The sequence below is a fragment of the Idiotropiscis lumnitzeri genome, chromosome 13 (genome assembly GCF_059441095.1).
Source record: "Idiotropiscis lumnitzeri isolate Australia: NSW breed Sydney's pygmy pipehorse chromosome 13, RoL_Ilum_1.0, whole genome shotgun sequence".
NCBI classification, from domain to species: Eukaryota; Metazoa; Chordata; class Actinopteri; order Syngnathiformes; family Syngnathidae; genus Idiotropiscis; species Idiotropiscis lumnitzeri.
The window spans coordinates 2,504,135-2,529,345 of record NC_142403.1 but is presented as its reverse complement, the minus strand read 5'-3'; the positions used below and the strand labels follow the sequence as shown (position 1 = coordinate 2,529,345).

General features: G+C 45.0%; 1 protein-coding gene across 4 annotated transcripts in view; it reads left to right on the top strand.

Annotated features, from left to right (window-relative positions):
* Nucleotides 1-25,211, top strand: part of LOC148324034 (contactin-associated protein-like 4) — a 118,643-nt gene that overhangs the window by 44,502 nt on the left and 48,930 nt on the right. For 2 of the 4 annotated variants that reach the window (XM_088312555.1, XM_088312554.1), the window contains exons 5-10: nt 559-747; nt 15,767-15,942; nt 16,244-16,387; nt 16,960-17,227; nt 18,414-18,557; nt 22,565-22,736. In XM_088312555.1, the coding sequence (XP_088168681.1) occupies nt 559-747; nt 15,767-15,942; nt 16,244-16,387; nt 16,960-17,227; nt 18,414-18,557; nt 22,565-22,736 (1,093 nt within the window). The remainder of the gene's footprint in view (nt 1-558; nt 748-15,766; nt 15,943-16,243; nt 16,388-16,959; nt 17,228-18,413; nt 18,558-22,564; nt 22,737-25,211) is intronic. The other 2 variants (XM_088312557.1, XM_088312556.1) reach the window with 2 other exon arrangements.

The window sequence follows — 25,211 nt, the reverse complement described above, 5'->3', positions numbered from 1 at the left end:
TGCTAAAAAAATTATTTTTTAAAGTAAATCAAACTGAGTTAACTGAGTTAAAATATTTAACTGAGTTAAAAATGTTTGGATTAATCACCTAAGTTAATGCTTTAATTTTGACAGCCCTAATATATATATATATATATATATATATATATATATATATATATATATATTTATATAAAGCAGATTAAGGTGTAATAATTCGAAAGAATTTGACGTAATAGTACATCTGCTTGTGAAAATAATCAATCACTTGCTCAAAGTTTCCTTGTGCCTTTTGGGGACAAAGAACTTCTCCCTCAAATGTTTCAGTGGATCTTTCATGGTATGGCTTTAAACCTTTTTTTAATGGTAATATCATGTATCCATTTATTCAGAATTACACAGATTACTGTATTGTTGTTGCTCCTTCAGTAAATTTTCAGGTCCAATACTTTTTGGAAAGATTTTATAGGAAGATCAAAAAGATTTTTTTATCATCATCTTGTGTGTTTCCGTATTTTTCTATGCCAAAAGGCAAAAATATTGTATTGATGTTGCTCCTTGTTTGAACTCACTTTGTAGCATCTGATGTAGCAAACTTTGATGGCAGCAGTAGTGTGCTATACAAGCTGAGTGTGTGGTCTAGCCCGATGGCCATTTCTCTGAATATGAAGACTTCGAAGAATTGTGGAATCCTGCTTCATGCTGAGGGAAAGGGAGATCACAGCATCACTCTGGTTTTGGAGAAAGGGAAGCTGCTACTCTTTCAAGGTACACACTTCTTTCAATGCACAATATTAGCAGTATTGCAACTGATGTCTTTGATTCTAAATTTCACACAACATAAACAAGAATCACGTCTAATTTAATTTGGTAGCATTTACTGCATACTATTTCTCACAATCTGTATTTCTAAAAAACAAACTAGTATCAATTAGTGATAGACCGATATGCTTTTTTTCAGGGCAGATTATTAAAAGTCATGGAGGCAGATAACCGATATTGAAAGCTGATATTCATTTGTTGGAAAAGGGGTAAAATTTTGTGAAAATTTAGAAAACGAAAAACTCCAAAACTTGACTTAGTTTAAATGTTTTTAAGGACCTGTTAATTAAACAACTTTAGTGATTTACAACATGTTAAAGCTAACAAGTCTAACAAAAAAGGGCAAGTGAGCTCCCAGGCTTAGCTGCATCTCGTAGTTCAATGAAAACAAACATCTCCTTCAAATTTACTACGATAAATCTAAAAATCCTTCCTGTCTGTCCATAATATATATATACAGTGAACCCCCGGTTATCGCGGTTAATGGGGACCGAGACCACCCGCGAAAACTGAAAATCCGCGAAGTAGCGTCGCACCTTCAAAAAAAAAAAAAAGACAAAAAAAAACACCGTATATATATACTTCGCACCTATATATATATATATATATATATATATATATATATATATATATATATATATATATATATATATATATATAGGTGCGAAGTAGCGGCACACCTTCAAAAATGCTTAAAAAAAAAATATATATATATATATATATGTATATATGTATATATATATATATATGTATATATATATATATGTATATATATATATATATATATATATATATATATATACTGGTAGAGAGAGAGAGTGAAATTCATGTTATAACAAAAAAAAATTATTATTAAAACTTATTTTTTTATTCCCCAGCCATTATTTTTGTATTTATTCAATTACTTCTTTTTGTATTTATTTAATTACTTCGACTTTTACCTGCTGGTACGCCGTCCGGTGTGCCCTGTGAATGTCATGATCCTCCAGCAGAGCAGGACTCTCCAAACGCAGACACGGGAAAAAAGGTGGTGATACAAAGATATTTATTATAATCACAATATAGTCAGTGTAATCAGCGCGTCTCGCAGCAGCTGACGGCATGGCGCGAGACGATCGCTGGAGGAACGCCCACACAGCTGAAAAAACAAAAACACACACGGCATGACAGGCACGGATCATGACAGTGAAATGAAAGGTGGCATTCTTCATTTATTCATTCATAACTGACAGCCTCGCGCTCCGCCCGTGCCCGGGGAAGGTGCTCCTCTTCGGCTTACTGTGACGCGAGCATGCCCTCCTCCTCGGGAGCTTCCATTCGGTTAAACTTAGGGCCCGCTTGGCACCGCCCGTGCCCGGGGAAGGTGCTCATCTACGGCTTAACTGCCACGCACGCCGGCCGGAGCTCTGATACGGTCCGAACCGCGCGAAACGTCGCCACCATTTTGCATCAATTCCAAGACTGACGTACACATAGAAGCGTCTAGTCTCGTTCTTGATGTATCCCAAAACTACCTTACTGTCGCTGTAGAAGGTAGTGTCGTCCAACTGTGTGTCAATTTCTGAGGAGATGAGCTCAACAAGTTCCACTACAAGGACGGCTGCACAGAGCTCAAGCCCCGGCACTGTGTGTTCAGGGAGAGGAGCCAGCTTTGCCTTTCCCATGACGAAACCCACATGGATTATGCCTTCTGCATCTGTTGGCCTGAGATAGGCTACAGCACCAATTGCCATAGTTGAGGCATCACAAAAGATGCATAACTCTCTGTATGACATTTCTGAGAGGGATGTTCCTGCATAAGTCCGAGGTATCTGGAGACTGACAAGGTTGTCTAAAGAGGATCGCCATGTGATCCACATCTCTTTCATCTCATGTGGGAAGGGAGAGTCCCAGTCACTGTGGTTGTCTGTCAGCTCTCTAAGTATGTCTTTGCCCCGAATGGTGACTGGGGCAATGAAACCAAGAGGATCATAGATGCTATTCACAGTCAACAGGACGCCTCTGCGTGTAAAAGGTTTTTCTTCATCACTTAATTTAAAGGTGAAGGTGGCAGACATCAGATCCCAGTTGAGGCCCAGACTTCTCTGCATGGGAAGATCATCAGAACCGAGATCTAGGTCTTTGAAGTCGGTCGCGTGGTCTCGGGATGTGAAGGCCTCCATCAATTCTCTTTTTGTTTGAGGTGATTTTATGTAGTCGCAAGTTTGATTTTGAGAGAGTGTCTTGCGCTCTCTTGAGCAGGTCCACTGCTGCTTTCACTGTAGGGAATGACTTTAAGCCGTCGTCTACGTAGAAGTCCCGGTTAACGAATTGTTTGACATCTGCGTCGCCTTTTTCTGCACTCTGCCGAAGACAGTAGATGGCCACTGCAGGAGAGGGACTGTTCCCAAATACATGTACCCTCATGCGGTACTCAATGATGTCCTGGGATGGGTCATTGTCTCTGAACCGAAGGAAGTTGCGGTCTTCTTCTCTGACGAGAAAGCAGTGGAACATTTGTTCGATATCCACCGTCACTGCTACGGCTTCCTTCCGGAACCTGAGGTGGACCCCGAGCAGGCTATTGTTGAGGTCTGGTCCGGTCAACATCACGTTGTTTAATGAGACTCCTCCATGCTGGGCGCTTGAGTCAAACACCACACGGATGCTTTGCGATTTCTTTGGATGGTACACACCGAAGGTCGGCAAGTACCAGCGCTCTTCTCCTTCCTTCAGAGGAGGTGCAGCTTCTGCGTGTTTATTTTGGAACACTCTTTGCATGAAGGTGAAGAAATGCTCCTTCATCACTGGCTTTCTGTTGAGACTCCATATTAGCGATGAGAGTCTGTTTGAAGCTTGGACTTTGTTGTCGGGAAGACGACGCCTTGGTGACTTGAATGGCAGCGGAGCTACCCAGCTGTTGTCTTTATCTTTCCTTAGGTTCTTTTCCATAATTTTCAGGAACGAAATATCATCAATAGATGGGGCCACCTTGTTATCGTCCTTTGTTTGTTGAAACACAGTGGAGCCCAACTGCTCGTTTTCTCTACTGCAGGTAAGTTTCTCTATTGACTGTAGTTTAGGATGATTGAAACCCTGGAGCTTACTGTATCGCTCTTTCACCTGGAAGATGTTTGGGCAGGGTTCAAAGATGGAGGGGTGTTTCTGTTCTAGTGTCCTTGTATAGAGGGCATTTACTGTCTCAGGTTTGTGAACACCTCCCAAGCAAACATTTCCGACAATCACCCATCCCAAGTCGAGTTTTTGGGCGTAAGGAGCATATCCAGGGCCGTTTATCTGCTTGCGGACCTTGTGGGCCTTAATAATGTCTCGCCCGAGAAGAAGCATAATAGGTGCACTCTGGTCGAGTGTTGGGATGAGATGAGCGATTGATTTGAGGTGGGGTTGGTTGGACGCAGCATTGGGTGTTGGGATCTCAGATCTGTTGTTGGGAATCTCGTTGCATTCCACAAGACACGGTAGCGGTAGATTGACTTTACTATCCATAGATTCGATTTGGTAGCCTGAAGCTCTTCTCCCCATGGTCTCTGTCACCCCAGAACAGGTGCGGAGGGAGTACGGAGAGCAGGGCCCTTGTATGTTGAAAGTGTCAAAGAACTCTGAACGGGCCAAGGATCTGTTACTGTGTTCGTCGAGGATTGCATAGACTTTCATTGATTTCTCACGACAGTTGACAGGGTAGATCTTGACGAGACAGATTTTTGAGCATGACCGGGCACTTTGATCTCGACCACAGACATGAGTGCAGCTACTTGTGACCTCGGAAGACACTGTAGAAGCTGGCTCCCCGCCATGCTGTATAGAGGGCAGTGGCTCCTCTGTCTGCGGTGCTGGTCCAGGGTGAAGTGCAGAATTATGTTTCTCACTCCCACATTCGGCGCATGTGGCTGTGTACTTGCAGTCTTTCGCCATATGTTTTGTTGGCGTGCAACATTTATAGCAAATCTGGTTCTCTTTGAGGAATGCTTTCCTTTCCTTGATGGGTTTCTCGCGGTAATTTACGTAGTAGGTGGGGCTTTTTGTGGATGGGGCACTGGCGATCAGGGTTCTCATCTCCAGTTCTGTTTTCAGTAGTAGATACGTCTGTCTTGTGAACTGAGATTTCTCTTTGTTTATTTGTTTCGAAAGACTTGACAGCTTTCGAGGTGTCCACTTGACTAACAAAGTTGAAGCTGGGATCATTCCTGATTTTAGCTTGGTGAAATATGAAGTAATCAAAGGTGCAAAAGGGAGGGAACGAAACTTGATAGCGTTGCTTGTAGTTGGATCCAATCGACAGCCACTTCTCTTGCAGATTATAGGGCAGCTTTTGGATTTATTCCTCTCGCCTTGTCAAGGTAGTGAAGGCCAGGGAGGATTCCGTCCGCCTTTGCAGCTTGCAGCTCCATCAGTAGGTCACTGAACTCGTGAAGTTTCATATAATCTTTGTTGGTGATTTTTGGGAAGTTGGTGATACGTTGGAAGAGAGCCTCTTCCACCATTTCAGGAGCTCCATAGCATGCATCCAGTCTGTCCCAGATCATTTGCAGTCCCTGTTGGGGAAGATTAATATGAACGGCCCTAATACGTTTCGCATGCTCTGCTGAATCTTTCCCAAGCCACTTTACCAGTAGATCTATTTCCTCGCTGAATGTTAGGTCGAGTCCCGCCACTGCGTTTTGAAAGGACCGCTGCCAAGCTCTGTAGCTCTCCGGCTGGTCGTAAATTGGGTCATACCTGTGATAACCACCTCACGCCGGGTGAAGAATCTGACAAACTCGTTTATGCCTGATTGGTCGAGATTGGCGTTTTGTGGTCGATGGCTGGGCACGATGGGTTGTGGAGGAACTTTGTTGCTGGCCGCTTGGTAAACGTTGTGATAGCTATGTACACGATTGGGCGTCGAATGCATGCCTGGAGTGCGTTGGGACTGCTGAGCTGCTACTCTGCTTGGTGATATATGGGTGAGGAGTCTAGCACCGGCTGGAGTGTTCTCTGTTTTGAGACCTTGAGCTTGAATAGAGTTTCATGGCAATGACTCCATACATCGTTCATTGCTCTTGTCCTGAGAGTGTAGATGTTGTGCCATTGTTGGATCTCTGTATAGCTGTCCAGTCGTATCTAAAGAGAACAGGGACTCTGCGTCTAGCTCACCCGGTTCATACTGAACATGTTCTTGTAGTAATGTGATTGAATGTTGTCTTGATTGTTCCACAACTTATTGTTTGGTCCGTTCTACAGGGTTAAGGGGACTTTCTCCAAATTGGAGCATTCTGCTGGCTTGCTCACTCTCTTCCACAGCAGCTTCTAGAGTCTCTGCTTCGGCAACAGCAGCAGCTGCTTCTTTCTCCAACGACAGCTTCTCCATTTTTGCCTCCAATTGCGCCTTTTCCATTTTAAGGACGATTTCCTCTTCAGCGAAAGCAAGGTGTGCTTTCGCTGCCTCAGCTTTGGCACGTGCTCGGACTGCGGCACTCCCAGTATATGCTATGGATGAACATGGGCCATGGGATTTGCTTTTTATTGACTCTTCTTTGTGGTCTATTTTCTGTGTCCAACGTAAAACTGATACTATCTTCAGCGGTGAGGTCGTCGTTTCACTGTCCTGCCTTCCTTAAGTTCCCTGAACACGAAGGCAGTAAGCTCAACACCTTCCGCTCATCAAGACTCTGGACACCAGCTTGACCAGTCGACTCCAGGTTTATTGACAATTGAAAGGGTGAAACTGACAATCACAAAATACATTGTGTAATCAGCAATATGAAACAAATGGAGAACTTAATTAAAAGAGAATTATAGCATTTGTTATCAAATGTGAAAATAAACTGATTTTAACAGTCTAAATTTCTGCGTTTCAAATTAGTGTATATTTATTGTAAACAATAAACATCCTTGAACTTGACACACCGTTATATTTTACACGGCAGAAATCATGATACACAATGGCCACTAGAGGGCGCTGTTAAACAACAAATGAACTGCAAGCAAGCAACCTAACTGCTAGACAGTATGACGCCAATTGCGCACTTTAAGCAGATCGACTCACGTCTTATAACACGCACATTTCACTACTAAAGTGAGATATAATGAAACTGCTAAACTTGAAGGAAAAGAAGAAGACATACCGACGATGCCACGGCTGCTCAAGATGTATGAAGTTGTTTGGAATGACCCACAGAACTGGCGGAAAGAAACGAGGCAACGTTCGCACGACGGCACTACTTCCGGGATTTTTAACCATGTGACTGACTACGTTGCTCTTAAAGGCGTCAGCATACTTTACAGAACCAAATAAGTAAAGTTAGAGAGAGTAACAGACTATAAACAGGAAGTCTGACTAAGGGTAGATCATCTGCCTAGCAGAGGCAGGACAAAATATATATATATATATATATATATATATATGGCCTACTGGTTAGCACGATGGCCTCACAGTGAGAGACAGCATCGGCCCGGGAGCAAGGATACAACCTCTACGTGGTCTCCCGGACGAGTCGGCGGCCCCCCGTCGACGACGAATGTATCCTGCCGGCACCCACATCACCCCACGACTCGGCCCGAAGGACCGGTCAGGGAGAGTGCGCCGCCACTATCTTCTGCCACCTTTTTGAGATGGGAGGTCGACTCTCCGGCTTTGGCCTCCCTTCTCCTCATCCTGGCCAGAGACATTGAGACGAACCCGGGCCCGGACTCCTGCTACTCCTGCGGCCGTCCGATCCGGAAATCATCTCCCCTGCGGTGCCGGGCCCCCAATTGCCCCGCCCTCTGCCACCATCAGCTGAAATGCAGCGGCCTCACTCGCGAGAGGCTGCGGCGCGACAGCTCCTGGCAGTGCGTGGCTCACGGTGGCCCGGCCCCGCCATCACCTCCAACGTCAGGGCGGATTTGCTGTGGCTGCAAGCAGACGATTCACCGGGGTATCCTCGCCCTCGAATGTCAACAGCCTGAATGCGAGACGCTCTGCCACAGGGGGAACCGATGCCGTGGCCCAGCACCCACATCCTCCTGGTCTTGCCCCGATCACCGGAGCTGGACCGAGACGATAGCCGGCCGACCAATAACAACACTAACAGTGAATCCACCATCAGGCCCAGTGGAGAGCGTGCGCTGCGGTGCCTGCCACAAAGCAATCACCGTCGCAAATCCGCTGACCTGCCGCAGTTGTGAGACGAAATTCCACCTCCAGTCGAAGTGCTCCGGCGCCACTCGTGACGCAGCCGCAGCACTCCGGCTCACTCAGCTCTGGTCCTGCCCGCGATGCTGTGCAGCGCCCAATCTCCCGGGCCCGCTGCCGCCGGCGACCAAGCCCAAGACGACCCACATCACCAGCGACGCCCCGCTCAGACCGGCTTTGCGTGTCCTTCAATGGAACGCCGACGGCCTGAGCACCAAGTCTAGTGAACTGGAGGGCCGCCTCCGGGACCTCAAAGCGGACATCTGTCTGCTGCAGGAAACAAAGCTGAGACCTCAAGTTGCCAGCGAGGGGGCGGCCTACTCACGTTGATCAAAGAGGACCTACCCTTTGAAGTCCTGGGCCATGCCTGCTACGGCCTCCTGGAGTCTTCTTCAGTCAATGTTCGCGTCTCCCGACGCCGATGGCTGACACTACACAACCTGTATGCCCCACCACGCCGTGAGTCCGCCGACGACGACGCCGACAACTTGGACTTCTCCTGGATCTCGGCGTCGGGTGACACCATCGTGGCCGGTGACCTGAACGCGCACTCGCCCCTCTGGGACCTGACACAACCGAGCGACCGACGGGGAGAGGCGATCGAGGAATGGCTCGTGTCATCACACCTGAGCGTCCTCAACAACGGCGCCACTACCCGGGTCAACCGGAACACCGGGGGCCTGAGCTCCCCGGACCTGTCCCTCGCTAACCCACAACTGACGACATGACATGGCTTGTCACGGAGGACCTGGGCTCAGACCACATACCCATCCTGATGGAAGTGGAGCTTGAAGTAAAACCCACCTGCCCGCCCATTCACCGCCCCCGATGGAACTCCTGTGACGTCGACTGGGCCGCCTTCACCGACCAGGTGGAGACCACCATCAGCGGCTTCCGCGGTCACAAAATCCCCTCGCTACACCACCGTCTTCTTCGCTTCAACAAGGCGCTGATCGATGCAGGTAACACTGTGGTGGGGAAATCCACACAGAGGCGCACAACGAAGTCCTGGATGACCCCAGAGGTGAAAGAGGCGATCAAACGGCGCAACCGTCTCCGCCGCGACATCGGCGTCAACAGGGAGGAGTGGATCGCTGCCTGCCAAGAAGTCAACAGCCTTGTTCGCGACGCCAAAGACACTAAGTGGGCAGCCCTGTTGGCTGACCTGGAACACAACCCAGACACCAGCAGGACATGGCGGGTGATCCGGTCTCTGAGTGGGACCCCTGACAGCCGTGCACAGAACGAAGCGTTGCAGATCGGCGGCCGACTCTTCGCCACAAACGTGGACAAGGCCAACGTCTTCGCGCGTCACTATGCCACAGTAAGCCGTCTACCCATCACGAGGAGGCTAGGACGGAGCTTTTGGAGATTTTCAACTCTTCCTTCAGATCCGGTGTATGCCCACAAATTTGGAGACAAGCGACCATCCTGCCACTTCGTAAAGCCGGCAAACCTGTGAGCGAACTCTCCTCTTATCGCCCGATCAGCCTCACGTCCTGCGTTGTGAAGACAATGGAGCGCATGGTCCATAACCGCCTCTACTTCCTGGCGGAATCCAGGGAGTGGCTCTGCAAGGAGCAAGCCGGCTTCAGGAAGCTCCGCAGCTGTGAGGACCAGCTACTCTATCTCACACAGAGGATCAGCGACGGGTTCCAACAAGCCCGCCCGCAACGGGGAGTCATGGCCCTGTTGGACTACAGCAAGGCCTACGACAGGGTATGGCGCGAGGACCTTCTACTGTCCGCTCTGGAACTCGGAGTACCGGGGCGGATGGTCCGTTGGGTCTGGAGCCTCCTCACGAACCGGCGAGCTAGGGTGCAGATCAACGGGGAACGCGGGAAATCCTTGCTCTTCCGGCAGGGTTTACCCCAGGGCTCCGTCCTCGCCCCCCTCCTCTTCCTGGTCTACATCAACAGCCTCCGGTCTGTCATCCCGGAAGGCGTCGACCTCGCACTATACGCAGACGACGTGTCGTTGCTATCGCAGAAGAACACTAAGGAGGAGGCGGAAGCCGCTCTACAGACGGCGGTGAACGCGGTGGGGGAATGGAGTCGGACAAACGCCACCAAGAGCGAGGTGGCCTTCTTCTCAACAAACTCCCACGAGGCCTCCTGGTCTCCCACGATCTCCCTCAACGGCTCACCCCTCAGCCACAACCCCACCCCGAAGTTCCTCGGTGTAACCCTGGACCGAACGCTCAGCTTTGGCCCCCATGTGAAAGCGGTGACATCCAAAGTCCTCTCCCGCAACCGCATACTGGCCTGTCTGAGTGGGTCGAAATTTGGCTGGCGAAAAGACAGCCTGCGCTCCGTCTTCACCGCCCTCCAACGCAGTGTGATGGACTACGCGGCTCCTGCGTGGCAACCCTTCCTCTCCGACACTCGCCGAGCCGACATGGAACGAGCGCAGAACTCAGCGCTGCGCCTAGTGACAGGACAACTCCGCTCATCACCGATTGAAGCCCTTCAGCTCGAAGCTGGTGTAAGCAGCTATAAGACGCACTCGCACTAACTCACGGCCATCGCCTACGAGAAAGCCGCGCGACTGCCGTCCACACACCCGAGGTCCCAGATCCTGACTGCGAACGTAAGGCATCGGCTACATCGCTCCAGTTGGCGACTTGAGGCCAATAAACTTTCCACGACGCTCCCAGCTGGGCTGTCGGCAAGAGCCTCCCTCCAAGTCCCAGTGGAATGCCCATGGTTGAACGACTCCGGACTCTGGACGGGATGACCACAAAACAAGACGCTCCATCTGTCCTGCGCAACTTGGCCACTGCGGCCATTCGTGCCACCGAGCCGGAGCTGACCATTTACACGGATGGCTCTGCTACGGAAGGCGTCTCGAATGGAGGGGCAGCAATGATTGTCGCCTCTGGGGACCCAGCTGACGTCCAACCAACGACGGTGCTTATGCGAAGGGGCGCCGAGTTCACGTCGTCCTACGAAGAAGAGAGGGAAGCTATGACGATGGCCCTCGAGTGGCTCGTTCACTCAAACGCCCACACGAAGGTGACAATCTGCTCCGACAGTCAATCCCTTTTGCAGGCCATCTCGAGCCGCGCCGCAGACGCCGCCCACATCCGGCAACTGCTGAATGCGCGCCCTGGCAAGACCTCTCTTCTTTGGATCCCGGGCCACTGCGGTCTGCCCGGCAACGAACTCGCCGACACCCGAGCCAAAGAGGCCGCCTCCAACCACTCCGAAGCCTTCCGTCCTGTATCGTTTCGCGCAGCCGCGACAACTATCAAACGCCGCATCCGTGACGACCCCCCTAAGCACGAGCGGACCGCAGCCGCCTATGAAGGGTTCTCTTGGCGCGCAGACAGCTCCGCTGCTCAATCAAGGCAGGACGCCGTCCTCATTGCTCGGCTCCGTGCGGGCCACCACCCCAAGCTCCGGGCTTACGAGCACCTCCTTTGCCCTACAGCCGACCCCACATGTCCACTATGTGGAGGGGAGCCGCAGACAGTTCAGCACTGGCTCCTGCGGTGCCCCCGACTCATCCCCCTCCGGCAGAAGATTTTCGGCGATGCACCTCCTCCTTACAACGTCCTCTCCACTGAGACGCAGAAGGTGATTGCGCTAGCTGGACAATCCTTGCTCTGAGGTCCCGCCCAGGCGCTAGCCCAACAACAACAACAACAGCATCGGTCGTGGGTTCGATCCCGGCTCCGGCCATCCTGTGTGGAGTTTGCATGTTCTCCCCGTGCTTGCGTGGGTTTCCTCTGGGTACTCCGGTTTCCTCCCACATTCCAAAAACATGCATGGCAGGCCGATTGAACACTCGGAATTGTCCCTAGGTATGAGTGTGAGCGCAGATGGTTGTTTGTCTCTGTGTGCCCTGCGATTGGCTGGCAACCAGTTCAGGGTGTCCCCCGCCTACTGCCCAAAGATAGCTGGGATAGGCTCCAGCACCCCCCGCGACCCTAGTGAGGAGAAGCGGTACAGATGATGGATGGATGGATATATATATATATACACACGTCCTGTCATTGCCCACATGAGCATTGACGTCCCCCAGCAGAAGGATCAAGTCCCCAGGAGGGGTGCGCTCGAGCACCGATTCCAACAAAGCCTCCAAAACGGTTGTTTTGCATAACTGTTGTTTGGTGCATCATAGGGTTCTTTTGAGCCATACTTGGTCTATTTCCCATGAGTGAAAATGGCAGAAGCATTCATCCCCAGATAACTAAGCTCGTAGCATGGCAGTATTAAGTATTAAGCCACAGACAACTTAGCTTGTAGGATCATTAGTACACCAAAAACCCCTCCACCAGGCTAAGGTGATGGCTCATGGAGCGGATAGTAAAGATTATTGTTTTAAATCTGTGTCTCAAATTGTGGGGCACAAGAATCTTGGGGTGTGCGTATGGCCCGCCCGTGGTTTAAAGTTAGCTGAGACTGGCCCGAGCGGCAGTGGCGTGCGACGCTCAGTAAATGACTGGGAAAAAACGGCTGGGTTTGACATCCTCGAAAAATGTTTTGTCAACGGTGGGACGAGAGAACATTTTCGAAGATTATTCCCCCCGATAGAAAACCGATGACTCATCAACGCGTGCATTCCTCTACTATTGGCAGCAAAGATGACCCAAAATAGTTATGTCGATGTGGGGATGTGGACAAGTCTTGACTGAAGTTTATTCACCCCACATCGCAGCATGATGCCCCTTCAACATACGCATTACTCTATATTAGTGCTTGACAATGTACATGCTACAACTACATTTCTGTTGTCAGTGGGGGATCATTGGGTGGTGGGTTGTGCTGTGAATCAACCCCCATCCACACCCAAAATGGAGAATAATGCCCGAGGCCATCTCATTGGCCACACCCTGTGCATGCCCCTGGCCAGCACCTCCTTAACCCTAATGAGTTTGCAGTAAACTTCCAACTTTGAACACATTTTCAAACATTAACATTAACCTTGTTTGCTTGAAAACTTTTCCACGCCGTCAAAATTACCAAAGCTGGCTCATTGCTCTAAGATGAAGCTCTTTGTGTGCAGGCCCTTTCAATTGCATACTGCATCTGTCTCTCCACCCTCCCATGGCTTTACAGTTGGCAGACAGTGTAATTGAGCTCAATAGGTTGATGCATCCATCCAGAGACACTGTCGATTCTCAGTTCAACATTGAAAGGAGAGAAAAAAAATTGAGCATATAGACATTTATTATACTGCAAGCAGCAAACTTCGAAGAGACTTCTCAATTTCTGTATGATTGTGTCACGATCGTGTGCACAGAATTTTGAACCCCAAAGCAGTGCCAAAAAAATAAAGAGCAAATACTGAATTTTATTCAAACAAAGGAGCACAAGAACGCAAACAAGAAATAAATGCAAACTAATCAAAAACAATAACAATTCAGCAAAAGACTGATGCGGGAACTAGACTAACTTAAGTGGATGGGCGGAGCGCAGTGGAAGTTAGACACCGGCATAAAAGACAAAAAGCTAACGGAAATTAATGTAACGGAAGCGCAGGGAACGCAGCCCAAGTGGGAGAAAGACAGGTGACTAGAAACAATACAACAAAAAATAAGTCCTAACTACACAAGGTAGGACAAACAAAAGCAACGAAGACAGGAAGTACTAAAACCGGGAATTACTCACATGGGAATTAGTAATGTGGCGAATGACAGCAGCGCACGATTAATAACCAAACCCAAGCTAGCAGCAACAATATTCCGGCGACTAACTTCCACTTCTCCAGCACCTATATACCCCGCTGATTGGAATGACCAGCAGGAGTGCACTGGAGGCTCCGCCCATCCACCAGGCCCAGGGACAGGAAAAAAAACAAATGTTAGTCACTGAACATGACAGATCTTCAGGCACTCTTAGACACAATTGCATGCCAAATTGTGAGAAAAACCTGATGGTGGATGAAAAAAAATTACCGTTGAAATCAAAGTAACCCAGACATTTTAACAAAAGTCCATTACAACAGAGAGACACAGCAATTTGTTTGTGCACTGGCCAAATATTATTGCATCCACGCATAGGAAGACAATGAATGAGTATTTGTAAAACATGGACTAACACTATCATGCAATAACATGTCTCAATATGCCAAGGAGTTGGAGTAAAATGACTTGCTCATTAAGATTTATGCCCTCTCTTCAAAACTCTAATTTCTTCCTTGCTTTGCATTCATCAAAATGTCAGTTCGCTGTAATGTACTTCACTGCTTGCCAGTTCAGATCAATTCTTGGCTGTCAAGAGATGCTGAAAAACACAGGAGCAAACACACACCGAGCCGGTGAGTGTTCCCTGCCCAAGTGCTTCACAGAGAATTGCTGATGAGTGTTGCTGAACAAATTTGAGAGGCAAACGATTACTCCTTTTGGATGTTTTTTTTTTACAAAAGTATCTTTTGTCCACAGTAGCTCACTAAACCCTCATTATACATCGTTGGCGTGGCCAAATTAACAAAAATATGTTAAATAGTAAATAGTAGTAAATAAATATTTATTGTCCAAATAAGTAACACTGTATAATATCCCTCAGCACGCCTAATGATCGCTCACAGTACACTGGTTGGGAACTGAACTAAACGATGAAGAATACACACGTTTAAATGTTCATGTTTCCAATGGTATGACCCTGGCATTAGCCGCTTTGGATTCATAACCGCGACTCTCCACATTGTTAAATGGGGTATTATCTATATTCTAAACACATGCTTTTTTGCCGCAGCATACCGGAACCTTTCTCAATCTATTGCTGTCACATGAGGCAAATTCACAGATGAGCTCAGACCGGACTCGCACTGTTGAGAAGGCTGTATTTTTGCACTTCATTCCTTTACTCAATCTTTTGGCTTCTTCACACAGCCGCACATATGGCTTCCCTATTTTTGCCAATTTCAAGTCTCGATCGCTCACTGTCGTTCACTCGCTCGCTCTCTGTTGATCTCTCAGTTAAAGGTCTATTACACACTACAACATTGCAAGATTTCATTTGGCCTTAAGTGCAAATGATTGAATTCTACACCAGCAGTACTTGACCTGGTTTGGGACAATTGCAAAACCCACTTCTGTCCTTGTTTAGTCCGTCCTTTTTATAAAAAAAAAATTCTCGTCTTCCGTCCCCGTAATGGGCGTCCGTCCGGGACAGACTGTTCCGTCCCTGGGATGGTGAGTCCATCTCTTCTTATGCTGTATGCTCACAGCATTTTATAGTCCAGGATGGATATAATTGATGCATTTTCTTTATAGTCTCAAATACATAACCCCTTGATTCTGACTGTGTGGTATTTTGGGTGGAGAAACACCCGGTGTAAATTTGGCTGTCTTTGGACTGCCGGTGACCAAAACGCCAAAGATTAATGAATTACATGCTCGTCCATGCTTGCATGCTCGCAGCATTGTGGTCTCGTGAAGCACCTTGAAGTTTTGCATGACACCCTTGGATAATAGCAGTCCAACCCCCATGCAGTTTCTACGCATTTTAGCAGATGTGGCCACTTTACCCTATTTTGGCCATCCGTCCAACGTTCTCCCTCCACAACCTGGGCACCCTTCCGTCATTGTACCCCCATCCTTATTCATAAATTAATCATCCTGCATTTCCATCCTTCCTGCGGCCATTTATAACGCTTCTGTCCTTGCATTTCAACAGTCAGGCGCCCCCCCCCCCCAAGAAAAAAAAGCATGTATAACACAAGGCGAACGGCAGAGTTTTCATAATTCATAAATATTACTGTTATGAAATACCCATCTCTGCATTTTCGAGGCATCCTAATTTCCATGCTGTCAAAAATATCTTCAACTTTGACATACACTGCCCCTTGTCTTCCATGTTGCAGGTTTCAGTTCATCCTCTGATGTTCAAGTCCTTACAGCAATTGGTAGTCTGCTTGATGACCAACACTGGCACCGTGTAAAGCTTGAGCGAATTGGCCCCCATCTCAACCTCACTGTGGATAAGAATACACAGCAGGTTATCCTACCAGCTGAGTTCAATGGCTGGGACATTCACTGGGTGAGAAAAACTATGCAACACAGTAAGCATACTTTTTTGACAAGGCAAACAGTCCTCTGACTCTGTGTGCTCAAAAGCTAAAATTAGCTTGGATTGACCTTTGACCTTGAAGAAAATATGCTCTAAAATAGGAATGGATTAGACGGGTACTTTTTTTTCTGTTGAATATGGCAAGGAAGAGCTTGCATCTTCCATTCTCCAAGCTAAGTCACAAATTCTACCAATTAAATGAGCTTTAATACTGCCCTTGCAATTTGAAGTTACCTGGGGTAACGGTATATGCATTTGTTATTCTGTGTAGTTGAGTGTAGGAGCTGTCCAAAGCCCTGGACTTAAGACAAACCCCTTTAAGAAGAACTTCAATGGCTGTGTGGAAAACCTGCATTACAATGATCTCAACCTGATAGACATGGCAAAACAAAACGACTCTCAGGTCACTGTCATGGTAAGTTAGCATCTTCTCACATTTTATATGCTACAACGTCTTAACAGTGGCCCCCTCAAACAGTTATTGACTTGTTTACTCTGAATTTATGTACAGGTGCAATTTTTATGGTTCCATATCACTGAGCACTTGTTCTCAAGAGAATGTTGTATGAAATGTATAATGTAAAAAATAGATTGGTTTCATAGAAAAATACAAATTAAGTTATGGATTATGTTCAACTTTGGAGGATCCATTGGAAGAAATTTGAATGTCAAGTAAAATTTATTTTATTCCGGTCAACTCAATTTGATTTCTACCTTTATTATTTGTACAATCAATGTATAATATAAATAAAAACAATAAAATCTGAAACAAGATAATGCCAAAAATGTAGTTGAGAGCTTTTCAGCTTATTGTTGTATTTAAAGTATGAATTATTAAAAAGACAAACAAAAAAAAAAACACAGAGGCTGTTGCATGACAGTAAAAGGTGTTCCTCAGAAAACTGCTGACGAATGCACTCACCAAAACGTCATATTTGTTGCTTTGTCACAGTGTGTTCTCACTGGCTACTTTCCTCTTCTTCTCAGGGCAATGTGACTTTTTCTTGTGCTGAGCCACTATCAGTGGCTGTAACGTTCAGAGACTCCCAGAGCTTCTTCCAGGTGCCCGGACGCACAACGGAGTCATCGGGGCTCGTCGTTATAGCTTTACAATTCCGGACATGGAACGTGGACGGACTGCTGCTCACCTTTAACTTTCTGCAGCAGCACAAAATTCTCTGGCTGTACCTGAGTGATGCCAGAGTCCAACTACAGATCAATGACACAGTCGGTGTGCTGCTCCACCTCATTACAGGTTGGTCATATACTGTAGTATGTGAATGAATCTTAACATGTTCCGTTTGTATGAGTGCATGAGACCATGCCTAAACAATGCCCTTTTTTAATTTGAATTTTGGTTGTATATTCAAATTTCGGTTATGAGTGATCTAAATAAAAAAAGAGAGGATGCAAATTCCTGAACGATACAATTACTGAACAATCAAATACACTAACTCGGGAGCAGCTACAGGAGGCCTCATGTCACTCACTAAGCCATGCCCCTCAAAGGCATATTTTCACAGATAGCTTTTGCTGTGTCTCAATGTGCAGTTTCGAACATCATTTTACTTATTTGCATTCTGTTTTATGAAGTTTTATATTGTTTTTGTGTGAGACAGTGCTATTTTCCTTTATTAAACTATGTAATTACATTTTGGGAGGCAGCTGGAATGGATTCATGGCATTTGAATTGAATCCAATGGAAAAAATGTGTTTGATAATAATATAATATAATATAATATTCCCTTTATTAGTCCCACAATGGGGAAATTTGAGATTCGAACCCAGGCCTCCTGGGGAGACTGGGTCCTGAACGCGGCGCCTTAGACCACTCGGCCATCCTGGCAGCCATAATAATATTGCCTTTATTAGTCCCACAATGGGGAAATTCGAGATTCGAACCCAGGCCTCCTGGGGAGACTGGGTCCTGAACGCGGCGCCTTAGACCACTCGGCCATCCTGGCAGCCATACGAGATTCGAACCCAGGCCTCCTGGGGAGACTGGGTCCTGAACGCGGCGCCTTAGACCACTCGGCCATCCTGGCAGCCTGTACTGCATAAATTGATTTACGATTTATGGTCATGGCACAGACTCAACTTGCAGGTTGAGGTATATCTCCAGTAGCAGTATGTGTTAAGATTGATGTTATCTTTCCAGCATTAATTCCTCTTTTGTATTTGCAATCTCCATGACAACCAAGCTATTAGACCTGTTAGATTCTGTCAGATATGACATTTAACATGCTGTACCTGGCCCTTCTCATGATGAATGAACTTTGTATAAAATAGTTTTTATTCCTGTAAAAAAGAACAAAAGTCAATATTTTATTGACTGTATCTCACAAATTTCATTTAAACTCTTTTTGATTAGATGTGGGCTGCTTGTAAACAATGTTTCACAACGGGCAATCTGATTTAAAGGTGACATTTATTGGTGTCAGGTTCGGGGCTGAATGATGGTCAGTGGCATTCAGTGGAGCTTAGCTGTGGACAAGATCATCTGAATGTCACAGTTGACAAAGATAGAAGAGCCACTGCTCACTCTGCGGGCGTCCCACATCCCGATGGTCAGGTATTCTTTGGTGGTAAGAAAACATGATAATAGCTATTTTATATTTTTTACGTATTTATCATTCCCTGCCTGCAAAATGTCAACACTACCAAAACATGCAGTCGTAAAAGGTTAAAAGCGGATACAGTCAGGCTTGATAAAATTATGATTCCATAGGTTCACAATTTTCTCTAACAGTACATTTTCATCGATGTACAAATGTTTCTAAATCTAGGACATAGATGTCATGACCTAATGTCAATTTTCCTGAATATTAAAATAGAATTTTCCTCAGCATTGCATCATTATTATTATTATTATTTGTGATTGTTTTATTTATTTTTACTTCACTTTTCTAACGCCACCTGACTGCATTTTCAAAAGTGATGGACTATTTTCTAGGCACTTGTTTTTTTTTCTCTTGCTCCCTCAATCTCTAATTTGGAAAATTAATGTATTGGACACTCTCAAGCAATTGTTTGACTGAATAAAATTAACGGACAACACATTTGGTTCGGTATTGCATGTGAGCTTTTCAAGTCAAAATGTTATGCTTTGTCAGTAAGAATATTGTATGAAAGCATAATGCGTATGACGATCCATTTCATTTGTATGAACTATAAAAACCGCAATTATGTATCACAGTCCCAAATACGCCCCTGCCGTCACTCTGTTTGAGCACCTTAAATGTAAAGTGATAATACACATTTAATAAGTTCTCTCGCTCTCCCATTTTCAGAAGGGAGCTGTCAAACGGGATCTAATGGTCAATCTATAATTTGGGTAATGCAGAGCCTAGAGCCTGAATAGCAATGAACGTCTGATGACTATCATCTGTCTCAAGAAAGACTTCATACAGTGTTTACTGTGTGGTGGTCAATAGAATACTTTTATATTATTTGGTACCAGTGACATGAATTAGTTTCACAATAAAAGTGAAATAAGAAACTGAACAGTGTGGTAGACTTACTTTCTGCATCTGATTCAATAACTCATACCTAAGCCATGTTAACAATATCATAACTAGCAACCTGAAGAAGCCCATCCTTAGATTTTAACCAACTGTTTATTTTGACTTGTGATGTAAAGAACAGCACTCAAGAGCAGACACGGGGAAAAAAATCCAGCTTAATGTGAAGAATGTTTTTGCGAATTCAAGGATCAACCAGGATAATTTAATCCAGTGGGGTAGTGAGAGGTCTGTGTGAGATTGTGGCGGGCAAAAAACGAGGACGAGGATACAGGCACTGGAGTTTACTTGAAAGCATAAGTCCATCTGGTGACAAGGTGCAATTCATCCATCATCTGTACCACTTCTCCTCACAAGGGTCGCGGGGGGTGCTGGAGCCTATCCCAGCTATCTTCGGGCAGTAGGCGGGGTACACCCTGAACTGGTTGCCAGCCACTCACAGGGCACACAGAGACAAACAACCATCTGCGCTCACACTCATACCTAGGGACAATTTAGAGTGTCCAATCAACCTGCCATGCATGTTTTTGGAATGTGGGAGGAAAACGGAGTACCCGGAGGATACCCACGCAGGCACAGGGAGAACATGCAAACTCCACACAGGAAGGCCGGAGCTGGGATCGAACCCACGCCCGCTGCTGTCTCTCACTGTGAGGCCATCGTGCTAACCAGTCGGGCCACCGTGCCGCCCTAGGTGCAATTCAGGGCTTGCTTAATTGAGCATGCAGCTGATGTAGAGTTCTTGCACCTGGGTTACTGCTCCACTCGCCGCCTCTCCAATCCTACACAACAAATACAGACAGGGGCAGTGATCAACGAGGAGAGGCAGGAGGCCTCACACTACTAAAGGCGGTATCCCACAGAGGGGCGAAAGTTTGCAGGTGTTTGCAAAGGTAGCGAAAGTTGATGCCTAATCAAGGATCATTCAAGATTGCAAACAGTTTTAACGTTTTTTTTTTCTTGTGACAAGAAAAACTGCTGGTGAACATTTAGCAAATGTCTTTGCAACCTGGAAAAAACCCTGGAGAAAAAAATCAATATCCACGACCCATTAGCCACTTATTAGTATACGGGCTTAAGCACGCAATGGAATCTGGACTGTGTTCTGCACAAAAATGAGTTTCTATGTAAAATTGACATCAGTACGAAAGACAAGAGTCACCTCCTGCGACAGAAAAAAAAATTGCACATTGTTCGGTGCTAAATGCTATCTTGATTAACAGTTCAACAATTGTAAACAATTCAATCCCCTTTCAGGGTAATCCAACTCCCTTACGCCTAACTCTCAAATCAAAGTGTGCTCCTTTTTTTTTCCCAGTCCCAGCTGGTAAAGGAAGCAGGCTGTGTTTGTCCCACTGGTCTTGGTCCCACAGACCGCAATGAAATTGTCCCACATTGTTTATATTTTACCACACTCTTTGTGTGTGCGTGTATTTTTTTTTAAAAAACGTAATTTAGCTGCGTGCGTGTTTCGTGAATGTGTGTGATGTATTAAGTGTGTTTTCGATGCAGTTGGCTATTGCCGCCAAAGCGCTGCAGAAAGTTCACTTCAGCCAACGTTGCTATATATGGCACACATTTGGTTTGAGCGTAGCATAAAAGATAGCAAGAGGTTGGATTGTTGCACACATTCACAGCTATGAGCAATTTGAAATAAACCACTGAGGTGTCTTTATGCACTGTATTTTACACTTGTTTTCATAGTTTGGGTGATCCTGCGATTTACACTCAGGTGCGACTTGTATATTTTAAAATTAAAGCTTGGACTGGCACCCAAAATATTTTGGACTTTCTTATGTAAGTCATCATGTACTTTGGGTGCCGCCGATGGCCAGAAGGGCAAAAATTAAGTATAAGAAGAATAAGTAGTCATGTATTACCTCCAGTGGCCGCCTTCTTTAGCATGCTGAAAAAAATGCAGTAATTGTAAGTAATACATCAAAGTATTTGCCAACCACTAAAAGAAAGTACATGAAGAATGGAAACAGATGAAGAAATTCTGAAATATTCAGAAATTCACTTTGACCACCTAACCACTCAGAGAGTGTATGGGTTTGACAAAGCATAGCGTGCTTTCCTTCTATTAATTTCCGAACGCGGCCTATGTTATAAACCAATCAGCAGCTCGTGCTTGAACTGTTTCCGTCTGTACTGCCTGACCCAGTGGGCTCTGGTACTTCTTTTTTGGGGCACTCTGAATAACTGAACGACACATTTGAACAACAATCTGAGTTTCCGAATGATATTGTGTAACGCAACCACATTTAGGGAACGTTTATTTTGAGCGTGAGTCCAAGCTCTACCATTTTCAGTATTGGATTTTTTCGTAATTTTCCCACAAAGAATGCAACTTAAGCTCCTGAGCGACCTATATTTTGCTGCAGTCGGACTGAAGCCTCCAATGTCAAAGTTTGGTAAATTTGCTATTTTTCACAAATTTATACTATTGGTCAGTCCATGAATATATTTTATTTATTTATTTAACAAATTGTTACTAGTGTTTAGAATGGATTGCTCTTTTTGATGCAAAGTTAATCATTGAACCAGGATGAGGGTACGAGGATGCCGCCTGATGCCAGCGATATATTTTTTTCTTCTTTGTGGTGCATTTTTACTTTTACGTATAAAAATGATCACACATCTGGATGGCTCCTCTTTTGTCAAATGTCCAATAAAGCTTGTCATACACTCCTTTTTTACCTTTAAATGTGTTTTAAAGTCATGAAAATTTCCCAAAGACATGCTAAAATACTGTAGATCATATTTCAAAACAAAACCTCTGAATCTAAGATTTTTTAAATTTCAGTCCCTTTGTTCCAAGTGTCTGCTGTTCACATTCACAATTTGATATGCCAGCAAGCCTCACACTCCATAAGTAATATAATCAACATAAGCATGTTACATTGTTGAGTACAGCCATTTAACACTTTGCACTCCGCTAATTAACATAATTTAGTTGAATTGTATGGTAATTACGTATCAATATTAGAGCAGACTAGACACTAAACAATACATAGTGGTAGCAATGCCTGTATTCCATTAACTGTGTTGTTTTGCATCCTGTTCCTCAGGCTGTCCTCCGCTGGGTGGTACTCACAAGTGTATCAACCCCGTTACAACTTTCCAGGGTTGTATGCGCTTTATAACGCTGTACAAAAATCCAGTGGACTTCATCAAGATGCAGGAAAGATTGCTCGGGAATTACAGCCACTTGCAGATTGATATGTGTGGCATCACTGACAGGTAAAGTTCCAAAATCCAATGATTGCACTGTCCCTGCAAAACCAACCAAACATTGCATATGCCTTATTAGATTTAAAAAAAATTGTAAAATTAGGATTTTTCTTTTTTTTCTGATTCTTTTGTTATTAGTTGAACCCGTTAATATTTAGCAATCATATTAATCCAGTCCTTCTCAAATAGTGGGAGAGCCCCCCTTTGGAACTGGAAGTCAGGTCTAAGTCTATCAGCATCCCAAGATTTCAGACTTTAGTTTCTAAAGACAGGAACTCAAGGTGTTTACTAACAGGAATCCTCTTTTCTTTATTGCCGAAAATAATTACCTCTGTTTTGTTTTGGTTTGGCTGATGGAAATTCTGGTTCATTAGTTAATAATTTGCTCTAGGCAGTGACACAATACGTTGATTGATCATTTGTGGACATTGATAGATATAGCTGTGTGTCATCTGCATAACTCTGACATAGGGCTGTGAGAATAATTGATATAGATTTGTATCGCGATAGTTGGGTGATTGATATCAATAGAAAATGGTATCGATAAATTATCGATCAAAACAAAAACAACGGAGCAGATTCAACTTGTGCATCATATACCTCATATTTGCCTATCTAAGCTAGTATATCCAGTCGGGTGAGTATGACTAGCAGAAATGAGTGAATAGTTTTTCTCAGTGGCGATGTTTGCTCAACTAGGTCCTCTTTGACATTATAGTTTTCCAGATGGCATCTGATGTCCGCTCAATATTCAGTATCCATTATGAATTGAACACACACGACCACACTTACCTTGCAGAACAGCAACGTGATGTGTTTTTATATATCCTATTCAGTATTATTTTCCATTGCACTAACTATTCTCTTATCTAATTGATATATTTATCTGAATTATTGTTGTATTGCACTGGAGAGGGGAGCTCTCTAATCTCGTTGCACACTTGAGCACAATGACAATAAATGGATTTCTGATTCTGATTCTGAATGAATTAATTCAATTGATTTGACCTGATATTGAAATTACATCAGATGCCAGTATTGTAGTAACTACACTAATAAAAACGATTATAGGAATCTTCTAGATGAGAGATTTAACACAATGGATCTTATATTAATAAAGCTACGCAGAAAAACATTAGCCTCCACCTGACCCCTCTAACAGTCATGTACAGGTTTTGCTTTCACAGCAGGGCGTGAAACATTGTGAGACATCATTCAGTCCTGCCACCACCTGTTCATGTTCTCAATACTACCATCTGGCAGGTGCTTCAGAGCCCTGAAGACATGAACTTCCAGGTTAACACCCTAATGTGTTATTTATTTACTGTATGATGTTCGATTGATATTCTACCGGGGTTCTTGCACATTTGCTCTATGAACTAAAGTTAGGAAAAGAAGCAGCTGTGGATTTGTTTGGTCTTATTCACTGATTTAGTCATGAAAAAATGTTTGTGCATTTCAATGTGTCTATCCTGGCCTGATGGGCTGACATTGTAATGAATTTTGTCTGCAACCTCTAAGGTGAATATATATTTAATTGATTCAAAAAGTTAATCGCCATCCGTTTCTGTCTATCTTCATTCTTTTAAAGCGCTTCGTACTTAACTTTCTGCAGTTACCCAACCCAGCCACCCCCCAGCCCAAAAGGAAAACAAACAAAAACTGAGAGAATCTAACCTGGCTAGGAGTATCTTGTGAGAGGAATGAATTGTTTGCAACCGTTGAAGTGCCAACCAAGATAGCATTTAGCTGCCAACACACCCGCTGTTGGTCACCTTACTGGCGGGTTACTTTTTTTCCTCAAAAGCTCCAAAAACTCACAAACACATTAACCTACCATGAGCACCCGGAGAATACCCACACAGGCACGGGGCGAACATGCAAACACCACGCTGGAGCCTATCCCAGCTGTGTTCGGGCAGTAGGCGGGGTACACCCTGAACTGGTTGCCAGCCAATCACAGGGAACACAAAGACGATCAATCATTAACACTCACAGTCACACCTTGGGCCAATTCAACAGTGTTAATTAACCTACCATGTATATATTTGGAATGTAGTATATATATATATATTATATATATATATATATATATATCCATCCATCCATCCATTATCTGTACTACTTCTCCTCACAAGGGTCGCGGTGGGTGCTCGAGGCAGTAGGCGGGGTACACCCTTAACTGATCGCTAAAATACCAGACATTTTATTTGTCTAATCTAACTTCATGCACTTAAAATTGTGAAAATATCTAACTCTTGATTATCTTGCATTATCTTGTCTTAAGAGTGTGGCCTCAAGGTGATGCAGTGACAGTTCCAACAGAGTAACAGCCAGCTTTCTGTTCAACCTTTAGAATATGAACCTATGCTGAACCTGACACAAAAAATACAGACTTTTGGTTTTATTGCTGTTTTTTCCCATTTTTTTTTTTTGGTTTCTTTACCAAAACAAGTTATAATAGTAGTATCATTCAGAAAATTA